The 12,509-nt window shown below is 36.8% G+C and overlaps 1 protein-coding gene across 1 annotated transcript in view; it reads right to left on the reverse strand.

Annotated features, from left to right (window-relative positions):
- Window positions 1–2,892, reverse strand: part of LOC115211992 (twinfilin-1) — a 50,664-nt gene extending 47,772 nt beyond the window's left edge. The window contains exon 1 of the mRNA XM_029780773.2: window positions 2,651–2,892. Within this exon, the coding sequence (XP_029636633.1) occupies window positions 2,651–2,675 (25 nt within the window). The 5' untranslated portion in view covers window positions 2,676–2,892. The remainder of the gene's footprint in view (window positions 1–2,650) is intronic.
- Between the last annotated feature and the right edge of the window lie 9,617 nt (window positions 2,893–12,509).

The raw sequence follows: 12,509 nt of genomic DNA on the forward strand, positions 1-12,509 counted from the left end.
TCTACAACATAACACAGATAAACAGGTGTAAACAAGATCGGATAAAAAAAAACCGAATCCTAAGAGATTGGCAGCGGTTTACGTAAATGTTATCAGGTCTGTAGGTCGTCAGTAAAACTCGGCAACTGATTATGCGTTTTTTATTGCAATTAACATTAGGAAATAACTAGAATTATTTAATAAGCTTAATCCTATTTCCTAATTTATGCCATCCTCACTAAAATTCTGTTACAAATGATATATTCCGGCCTATTTTGATAACAGCAATAAAGAAATGACCAAACACACACTCCTTTAATACAATCTCAAACAAAAGTTTCCTTGTGTTATTTCTAGTCCCCGCCCCCCCCCCCCATTTCCGAAATAGTTTCACAGAGAAGTTATTTATCACCGATCGGAATGTGGCATAATTTAATTTCGTTTCATTCAGCTTTGAATTCAAATTTCGCCAAAATTTCAGGGTTGGCAAAAATGCATAAAAATAAAAATGAACATATATATATACCCTTGACGAAGCTCAGGAGGAGACTATGGAACCACTGTCTAATTCTTTTACCCAATAAGATGCCAATCTATAACAACTAACCGTGAATTGCTTGAAAACTACGTTCATACTAGACAGGCAAATTGAGGCAAGTAGAATAAAGTGCCATGTTCAGAGAGAAAAAGGGAATATCCAAAGTGGTTTTGAACTTATGAATCATGATCTGGTAGTCCACGGCACGCCCATTTGGTTATTTCATGTTTTTGAGAATATTAACCATTAAGATATCATCTATTCAAAAGATGTCATTTATGAGATGGTAGGGATCATAGGACTATAATTAGAAATGAGTCGAACCGATTCTGAACACGGTTTTGAGCCATAAGTGAATCCGTTTTGCTTCACATAAATGACAAATGACAGGGAAAGGTAAGTGTGAAGTTCACACAAGTTGACACAACACTCCGAAAGTGACATGTTCTATGTCAACGGTTAGAAAACATATGAAAAACACACAGGTGACGTTCATAGCTGACCAATAACTATCACACAATCATATGTTAACACATATAAATATAAAATTCGTTGTTAGGTAAAGAGGTGGGGATCAATAATTCGTTCATTAAATTTATAGCAAGCGATATGTTTAAAACATAAAATGATAAAGTAATTACTGTTTAGCCCGAGGTCAGCCTTGATCAAGTAGACCTGTGATCAGGAAGTTCCGACCATTATCAACCACCCATTCATTCAGACAATGCCTATAGGATTATATTATCCAATTTTTAAAAGATGGTATGGTGTGATTTGAGGATGTTTTGCCTGCTATTTCTAGCAACTGGAGCGACTGCTTCTAGTAAAGCTAATCTAAATTTGTTTATCATATATACTAATAAAACTTTATATCTAAATGCCTCGAAACCCGTGTGTGTGTGTATTTATATATATATGATCACATATGGTTTCTATGTGTGTGCGTGTATGTAAATATATTTATACATGTATATATATTATACGATGTCTAAAAGTCTCTTCATTCCGCACTAAATTGTTTTTGGGGACGTTATTAAAGATTCGAACCTAAAACATTCCTAATAAATATTTAAATTACATATTTATTTACATGCTTGGATTGTCGACAAGCATCGACGCCTCTGCGGTAATTCGACCCACAAAGACTAGCAACAAAATATCACTCGAGCCATACCCTAACGTCTTAATGATGTGTCGGCGGACACTTGTATTTTCTTATGTACAAAATTTAGGGATAGGCATAGCTGGAACGCCTTTGATCATAGTCATGTTCAATCAGAAACAACTAAATCTAATTTAATAAAAATTAATAAATTTAATAAAAAATTAGCTACGTGGTAGCTTGAGAAGGAAATATCTGAAGTTTTGATCGGAGCCTTTCACTGCTATCTACACATCTACATGTTTCTGGAGTTACAAAAAGTGAGACCCCCAGACTGTAGGCGTTATCTATAAGTACACACGGCTGGCAAAGTAGACGATTCTGTGAGAAAGAGTATCAGTCAAACAGGATGTATGAATAAAAAGAGAAAGTATCACATGCTTGGTTTGGTAAGAAACGGGATGCAAATTAGCTGAGTTAAATAGTGATACACATCTGTAGTCGACTAGCCAGGCAGTTCGGATCACGCAATCGTGAACAAAAGGCGTTCCAGTCGTGACCATCCAGTCAGTTTGGATACAAAAGACTACACTGTCCAACTTCTCTTTCCTTTCACACACACACACACACACACACACATATATATATATATATATATATTATATATATATATATATAATATATATATATATATATATATATCATGAGATTTGGTGGTTACATGAAGCAGGATAAGCGGTAGTGATTTCCTTAGATAAATATAAGGGTGCACTGAAGCACTTCGGTGGGCGTAAACAACATGAAATAAATGTAATACGTGAAATCGGTAGTTTTTGTTAATAAACATTACAGTAAATCAAGAATATAAATAAAGACATGTAAATGAAAATGGTTCTGTAACTTATTTTCTACGGTAAAATCCGAAAATATATCCATGCAGCTTGTTTTAAAAAGGGAAAGAAAGAAAACAAGTGTCGGTCCAGGTAGACAGAAACAGAGGAACGATCGGTAGAAATAAAGAAAATACTAACCTGATATTCCAGTTTGATGTGACATTTTGCTTTAAGTTATGGTGAATAGAGAAAGAAAAAACTAAACTAAGGCCAACAATTGAAATTTAGAATGTTTTCGCGCTAATCTAAGAATGTTTCATCTGATTTGTAGAGACAACTAACTCCAAAACACCGTCTGTGGAGGGGGACAAGTGCACGTTTACACTAAATGGCTCTGAATTAGAAGAAGGGAAGGAGGTAGAAATTGGCGCTGTTTTAGAGTTATTTCCCCTTCATTTTGACTTTCACCTTCTGAGGTCACTGCTGTAACACGAGCTGCTAATTAGCTTCTTTTAATCTGGTCTTCTCGAGTCCCGACGAGCAAGACTTACTTCCAAAGCATCTTGCTACTTGTTATGCGAGTTATTTTTAGTTTGTGTCTCATGTTTCACCTAATCAAAAGATACAGATGAAATATTTTCTTTCACTTGCAGCTGAAAGAATCTATTTTCTGATTAACTAATTGTGAGCAGGCAGCTGAAACGATAGGGTACATGACAACCCAACGGAAAGCTGTTTTTCTTTGAAAAGGCTCAATAGAAAATCTGCTGTGAACCCTTAAGGCGACTTCTTTCTCAAGTGATCCCATGATCAACAAAGCTAAGCGCAAATGTCATCTTTTGGACCGAGAAAGGGCCTAGGCTTCCCAGTTTGAACTGGAGCACCTGAAGTAATTTTTGCCAATGAAAAAGTAGGAGTTTTCAGTTTCTACCCTTTCTGATCTAAGTTCAGATCCCTCTAGGGTCGATAAAATTTGATATCAGTAAAGTATAAGGGCTGTTTATATTCTTATAATGCATTCTAGGTGTGAATGGATTTGTGACATCACTTCTTGTTATTTTTGCCAGCCCTTGATATATTGATGTATGATACTATTTTTATTTTTCAGACTTACGTTAAAAAAATAAACATGTCATTAAAGAAAATATAACTCGTTGTTGAAAAGTATGTCAAAATTTAGTAGGAGGTATTAAAATATATTTTAACAACACCAGTGAAAATAAATGATTTAATCTTGTAAAAGTCTTCTTACAACACTTGCTGTTTTAGTTGTTTTAGTTGTAGATTCTGACAAAATACGTTGAAGTTAATTCTGCTATTATTATGACTATAAATTATAATATACTAGTTATAATTAGATTGCTACTACATAACTCCTGGGATTAAATCTTACAAAGATACTGAGAACATTTAACTAAGCTTCTGCTGATATTGGCGCGTTAACTAAAGTTTACGTTAAGTTGTTTTCTTTTCCAGCATCTGTTCTGCTAGCATAGCTAGAAAGATATTTGGAAATGATCCAAATATACTGTTTGTAAACACGCTATAATGGATATTCAGGAGAGCTTGCTTGTTGCTCTCTAAATCCATTTCCTCAAACGAATTGCTGGCGGTTGCTATGCATTGTTAAAGGTGCTGGGTTTGCAGAGATCGCATTATATATATATTTTTCTCTTTTTACATTCTGAATTTAAATTCCATCGACAAAATGAGTAATCTGGAGTCCAACCTACACACCTCACACCAAACATGCACTAACTTATTAAATAGAGACTTCAACAATACTTTCCAGTGGAGCCATGTCAATCTTGGCTTCTTTAACAGCGCAAATACACAATCGCTACACGTATTGCGTAAACAATATCATACCCCCATGCACATGAACAACATTATAAAGCTCGCACAAATGTTAGGTCTACTACAAAGGATCTCGTGGTATATCACAGTCTCAGACTGAATCACAAAACTGACTCTCCTCTTCGTGGCCAGTAAATCCTTTTGCTCTTAGTGCATACTAACACTCTATAAAACTCAAACTCGATCCTGTAATGGAACACTGTCTACGTATGGGACAGTGTTAATACTCTGTATAGAGAGATATTGTTGGCTACATCAAAACAGCACCGTCACCTCTGATTCATTGTTATGTGGTTGCTCACCGACACATTCCAACCTCTGATTCACAGATGTGCAGTATTTTCGCTTTATCACATCTGCTGCTGTTTATGAAATAGTTTTTTTTTCATCTCCGAGCCGTCTGGTTTTGTATCACCTCTACACAGGTCCAAACGACCCACTTTCTTCCCTACTCTTCACCTTTATTTTGATATTGCTCTAACCACTGTATCAAGTCTTTCCTGCTCAGAACGCGGTTGATGTTCTTGAACAACCGCAAGTTGACAGCTCCAGGATAAACATGGACAAGGAAGCCTTGTAAAAAACCGTGACGCAATGTCTTCTTCCTGACCAGCACATTAAAAAAATCTTATCGGCTGTACTCTTCCAAAATTTTGCCTTGTCTATAAATAGGAAAACTATTTACTATGCAGTGTGAGATTGACGTGGTGGAGAGGATTAAGTACTGAATACCCAGCTCACGGTATTCTTTAAGGAACAAAACTCCTGTGTTGAAGCATCTTCAGAACTTCATGAATATCTACATAAGGTAATGGGGAACCATTCTAATATAATTCTCATTTTTATATATTATGCACTAAGTTAATTTCATTGGTAATGAATATTATCAATTGAATCGATTTCATTATAATATTTATTTTATCGATTTGGAGGAGGAAATGGCAAAAATTAGTGTTGCTTATTTTGGACGTAGAAGAATCGATCTGAGCCAAGAAAGGCTTTTATTCTGGCACCCTATCATATATGCTACCGCATAGGGATATATTAATTTCAAATGTTAACACAAGGCCACCAGTTTTGGAGGAGCACAAGAATCGATTAAATCACACCTTATATTCTGTGAGCACTTATTTTAAAGAACTCAGTAGAATAGAAAGGAACGTTACTCCTGAGATTTCAAATCAGAACGTAGAAATGTAACTAAATACGCCAAAACAACTTATTCTTCTAATCTCTGCCCATTATTTTGCGCAATTTGTTTTCGGTATGACTATAAACTACAGACGGTTGTGAAGCCTGGTTCGGGAGTTTCATGGTTTGAAGTGTGTAGAACTACCTTTTAGACACTATTGTTCCCAGATCTACTCTGACCTGATGTAGTAGCGCCTGTCGGGGTTCCGCTATAGATTAATTAGCATATTAGGTCTTACTCACCTACTGTTTACCTATGTAAGTGAAGACCGGATCGGGCAAATTCTTCCGAAGAAGACTTCATGGTTCAGCAGAGGAGAAGGCAGCTGCACTATGGAGTGCCAAGTGCAAGATGCAGAAAGAAAAGCATTTTTAAAAATTTGTTATTCGAACTTTGAATTGTCAGACTAGATCGATACATCGACTGCAAGAAAAGTAGATACAAACAAATAGATGAACTGAACTGAAATGACATGAAAATAATCTTGGTTGGCAAACAACTTAGACTGATCTTTGTTATTGAAAACTCTAATGATGGTGACGGTGAGTGGATGATGAAAAGTATATATATTTTTATTGGACTTAACGCATGCATACAATATAAAAGTTTGCCTCGATCTTACAGGCTCAAGGGGCCGTGAATTATCTAGATTTTTAGGGCGTTTAAGCCTCAGGGAATACAAGAGTTCACTATTCCCTAAACGTTGTTGAATTAATTCCCTGCTGCTGCTGCTGGTACTGAATTCTGTAGAGTTGATAGAAGCAGGGTGCAGTGAGATACCTTGATGACGCACCGTCCAGCCTGAGAATCGGACCCAAGTTCTAACAATCATGAGCCAATACCCAAAACACTAAGCTACGCGTTCTCGGTGTGTGGTCATGGGAAAATACTTGTCTGCTAGAACAATTGAGATAAAGCTTCTTGAGAGTTGTGGTAGGTATTATAGTTATTTTCTCCAGTTACACTGAGACCATTACGTATTTTTCTCCCTCGAAGTAAGTTATCAATTGCTTGTCACAAATAAGCGAATAATGCAATCAGTTACTGGACCTTTATGCAAAAACTGGTTTTAGGATATTCCCCTGATCTCGTTTCTGCATAAAAATCATATTTCTTTTATCTTTTACTTATTCTATTCATTAGATTGCTGCCCCACTGGGGCACTGCTTTGAGAAATTTTTAGTCGAATGAATCGACTTCAGTACTTATTTTTTAGGTCTGGTACTTATTCTATCGTTCTTTTTTGCCGAAACACTAAGTCATGGGGACGTAAACACACGGATGGTGGTAGGTACAAACACAAAGGCACACATACACATATATATATATACATGTGTGTGTGTACGATAGAATTATGTGGTTGAGAAGCAAGCTTCTTATCATACAGACACGCTTACGCCTCAAAAATATTTTATGGTGTTCTTTTATTTAATAGAATACTTTCTTTGGCAATTTTCTTCCGTTTCTGCTGATTTTTTTTTTTACTTTTTGAAGCCTGATGGTCAGTAGAGTTAAAAACTAACTGTAATGTCTCCGGGTCCTTTTGCATCATATTCAGTGGCACTCTATTGTATACCTTGGTTCTTGTGGCCTGAGACGTAAGTAATATGTATGAACTTGTAGTGTAGGCTTGGGTGAAATTCCTCTCTCCCATTTATTATATATACGTGCATCCGAACGTAGCAGGGAACAGCTAGCCTTTGGCCGCTATTTGGATCCCTTTGTGTACTCTGGGTGATACTGGTGCAATTTGTCTACAACTCTGTTGCGCCAACTTTCCCTCTGACATTTATTTGTACTATTCGATATCTTTTCATTGTAACGGCCGTGTGATATGGTACAAGAGAGTCATTCTCTGCACCTCACATCGCACGGCCTTTACAAATTGGTGACACCGACGTGATTCGAACACGCATTCACCGGTCATTACAAATTGGTGACCCGACATGGAACACACAACCACGGCCATTACAAATTGGTGACCCAACTTACAACATGCATCCACAGCCTTACTTTACAACCTCTTTGAATTTCAAATGGATATATCAGCATGACCGTCATCATTCAACGGGTGCTTACTTCAAAATAATCAGGTATTTTGTAAAATCATAACATATGAAGGTCTTCAAATTATCCAAAACTGCTCAGGAGCCAATGTCCGAAATGTATTATCTTACTTGAGATGTGTTGTTTCTAGATGCATCAGTTACGGCGACTAAATGCCGGGCATAATAAGCTGATTCGAATGCGGCAAAAACTGTGATTTCTTTATCTATGGTTCATTGCTGCATCTGATGTGATAGCATTGATCTATCTACCACCCATTAACATGTATGTTGGTCTAATTCTATCTATCTATCTGCTCAGTCGAAGTCGACTCTCGGTCACTCGTTGGATCAGTGTCCTCCAGTCAGTTCTATCCTGGGCCGCTTCTTTCAGATTGGCTATGTCCTTTCCGGTATCTCTCTTGATGGTATCAAGCCAGCGAGTTCTTGGTCGGCCTCTTCCTCTCTTGCCACTGACCATTCCGAGCATGATGTCCTTCTCCAGGGATTTTCTCCGCATAATATGACCGAAATATGCCAATCTATGCTTGGTCTAATTAGAAGATCAAAATGTGAAACTTAAAAAGAAAAAGCGACGAGCAACGAGAAAAGACAGAAAGAGCGAGAAAGAAAGAGGGGGCGAATGAACAGGGGATACAAGTAAGTCAAATGTCAGCAAAATCTTTTATTCTCATCTCACCAATGCGCTTACTTTCAGGATCAAATTTAGACTTGAATTCGTTTATAATTTAATAAGTTAATTAATTAACTCGACTAAATGTTATTTCTATAGACTTTAAAGTTACATTGTGTAGCATACACAGAACTTTACTATAGAAATACATTGAAAGCGTACCGAGTATGCTTATCCAGTTGCTCGGGTAACTATATAAGTTCGGTTTTGTTGTTAAAATTAAAGATAAAATATCCACTTATTTGCCACAAACCAGAATTTGACAAGGTTGTGTTCTTAAATCTGTTTTTGTTTTTTTAAATTAAAACTTCTAGAATTAAAACCTTTTTTTTTAAATATAGCCATCAGTGCAAGTACGAAAGTGTTCAACTCTGAAGGGAATACACACTCGAATACATCGGTTACATCTGAGTATCTTACTCTCGCCACTTTCGTGTTTTTAAATGTTTGATTATGTATAAGTCTAGTTTCTGCAATGCCAAACGAATGAGACGGTAGATTCTGTCTTTAGTTTAATTTAGATCAACTTGGCCTTTATTGTTTCGAGATCGATAAAATATAGCAACAGTCAACAGTAGATATTATATTCCTAAGGTGTATTCTAGGCGCGAATGAATTATGATAGAAGACTGAAAATGACACTAGACTTCTTGCAGGTGTCTTTTCCTGCGGAAAGGATTGAATTCAGTGCTATACGACAAGTTGACTTTAGTTACATTGTTAAATTACACCAGCCACGATAACAATACATTTCGACAAGGTCTGTGTTAGGCTGTGGGTACAGAGAAGTAAAAACCACTTTAACACGAGTAATTTCCCTTAGATGCATTATTTCTGGCAATATATTTTACCAAGATTGTCTTTTTCATATGATATTTCTGATAATTTATAGTTGGCAAAAGAAGAAATTTATTAATGACAAAAGATATAAGTTATTTTGATTGGTTATAAATAACTAATAAAAGGAATCTTAGTCAATTGCTGCTTGGAATTTCTAATCATTTCACAATAACAGGGTTAATTGTATCTTACATAGATTCTACAATATATTTAACAAGGTGCCTATTTAAATCCCAGTTATTTAGCTTATTTGTGTTTATCCAAGTTTTCCTTGTTACTTCTGGAACCTTTCTTCCACTGAATTATTGAATTCTTTTTATTGTACTGGTAACCGTGTTCAATGAAGCAAACCCTTGATCGTCGAGTTGAGTCACAAGATAGCGTAAGCATACAGATCGTGTGAAATGTTATATTTTTCTCTTTACATACATGCATTGTATTGCATTCATACTAAAGATTGCATCTGATCACTGGTATATTCTTATTTGTAATAGACTTATGCCAGTTATACTATGGTTCAAGTGATACCTGACCAAACTGGCTGTCATGTAACACCTCACCGACCTCATTGACATTATGATGAAAAATGAACTCCATTTTTAGTAAACGAACTTTTGCTGTATTCTGTAACACAGTTGCCTATACACATGAAAAATGAATGAACAGAAGGTAATATTCAACTTTATTTCTTAACACATTATGAAAGAGACGCTTCTTCTTCCTATGTAAACTATCGGACCGTTGCGCCTCGATATACTGTTTTTCCAACACATCGAATAAAATCATTGCTTTACACTGGACATATACTGCTTTCTGCACTTTTTTTCAACTTGTTATAATATTTTAAACTGCGTTAAACACTCAACTGGAATCTCGTTCAAGCTTTCTGGGGGGTAATCCCATTACCTGATCCTTCTTCTCATCATCGAAGTAAAACTTGAGGTTACATATGATTCACATGAATGCTTTGAACTCATCCAGAGATGTAACCCAAATCGATCCGCCTTTTTTTTTTTTTTTTTTTGTTAACAAAGAACTTAATCAAATTAAAGTTTAATTGGTATAATCTAGGTTGTCGATTTTTGCATGATCACCAACTTCTGTACTGGGTACTTTGTTTTCCTATCAGCATAGTATTTCATGTTAGATTTTACTCTATCATTTTACTGTTTCAGGAATTTCATAACGAGGAAGTTTAGCCGATTAGAGTTGATTTGAGAAAAAAAAATGCTGCTGCTGCTATTTCTGTTGATAAATGAGAATTCTTTTTATGAAGCAATGCTTTTTCACGTCTGCTGTTTATATTGGTCGAACTGGTTTCCTGCATTAACCAACTTCTTCATCTTCCACGCTATACTCGTTCAAGTTTTCTCTGTGTATTCTCATTATCTGATTTTTTCCCCCTCCTCATCCTCGATGTAAAATTTGATGTTAAATATGGTTCGCACGACTGCTTTCAACTCATCCAAAGGCGTAACCCAAATTGATCTGCCGTTTCTTTTGTTCACGACGGGCATAGCGTAGTAGATAAAAACGTTGGTCAATGCAGCGCGATCACCTAGAGGTTCTGAGTTCAATTGAAGCCAAAAATGTCAGAGAGCGGAATGAGAACAGTGTACCTCAGTGGATCAAATAAAGGATTAGGTTAGAAATTCCGATGCAACAACCGAGTTCAACACAAGACACCTGAAGAACAGCCGAAATGTAGTGAAATCAACAGTCAAGATGAGGACACCAGTCCGGCTAATATAAACAATATGCATAATATCAATTCTTCGTCTCACAAGTAGCATTAACATAGAACTTCCTGTCTTGTTTCGAAGTGAGATAATGTCTATGATATTACACATTGTTTTAAGTCTGTCTCATCCTCTCTCTCTCTCTCTCTCTCTCTCTCTCTCCCTCTATCCCTCCCTCCCTCCTTCCCATCCTCTTCTCGCTCGTCATTTTCCTTAGTATGTCTGTCTTAATGACTTAATCTTTTGCATTTCCAAAGCATTTTCATAAGTTTGTCCTAAACGTCCATTGCTTTCAATCATTCAGTTTAGACCTCGTTTTATACGTTCTGAATAATAGCAAAATTTTCTTTTCATAACTCCCAAGTTGTCCTTGTTGCTGAAAGAAAAAATTGGGAGTGTGTATCATATATATTGCATGGATGCCACAAGAGAAGCAAAAGGTTAGAATACTATGAGACAACCAAAGATGTTAAATAAACTCAACCTTAACTTCTGAATTCGATTAGTGTCGTTGGATGTTTAAAGTGAGTGACAGCATTAAATATATCCAGCGTTGGATTAACTTACTGGCTTGACACATCAAAGCCAAAATATTCTATCTCGCATCAAAAATACATTTCTTGTGATTTAAAGTAAAGCTAATTGTTACCCAATATCGTTTGTAGCGTAGACTCGGGTGAAATCCCTCTCTCCCATTTATTATATATACGTGCATTCGAACGTAGCAGGGAACAGATCCCCTCTGATACTTAATCTGTGCTATTCCAATTTCTCTTTATTGCAACAGTCGTGTGGTGTGGTGTTGTGCAAAAGGGCCATTCTCATCACATCATATCCCACGGACTCTTACAAATTGGTGACCCGACTTAGAATACGTATACACGGTTACTCCATTACAAACTGGTGACCTCGTCAAGAACTATGGCTCAGTTACTCCATTACTAAGTAGTGACCCTGTCAGGAACAAAGATCTTCAAATTCTTTGGTCAATGCCAGCTTTCATTTTACTTTAATGACCAATCGTTTTTTCTAATTTCACCTCTTAGCTACAGATATATCTTCCTTTTATCGTCTATTTTGTCTCCTACAAAATGACTGATGAGGGGCTCTCAGTAGCGCAGACTCGGGTGAAATACTTCTCTCTCCATTTATTATATATACGTGCATTCGAACGCAGCAGGGAGCAGCAAGTCTTTGGCCGCTATTTGGATCCCGTTGTATCCACTACTGTGATTGGCTGGTATTGGCGCAGTTTGTCTCTTACTCTGTCGCGCCATCTTGCCGTGTATAACTAGTCGGAGGCCCTAAATAAGATCACGTGGGATAGCTGTTCACTGCCCCGTTTGAGCCTACAGTTTCTTATAAAAACTCAGCTTTTCCAGGTCTTTGGTTCATGACCTTTTATGGTCTAGCCACTAACCACAAAGACAGCCAGTTCCAGCGACAACACCACCACCATAGCAGCTACGTTGAGACTCACTAACTTCGTCCAACAGCATTACAGCAACATCCTTCTTCATCGCCACCATAATGTTCTTAACGTCGTCAACATCATCTCTCTTCGTACACAGCTCAACAAGCAATTCACCCAGGTTCCAACAGTTCACTGTTCGTGAATTATTTCATCATGGATCAACGGCGAATATACAACCTGTATGAACTCCTGTACAAGTGACTCAGGTAGCATGAT

The sequence above is a fragment of the Octopus sinensis genome, linkage group LG5, assembly GCF_006345805.1.
Source record: "Octopus sinensis linkage group LG5, ASM634580v1, whole genome shotgun sequence".
NCBI lineage: Eukaryota > Metazoa > Mollusca > Cephalopoda > Octopoda > Octopodidae > Octopus > Octopus sinensis.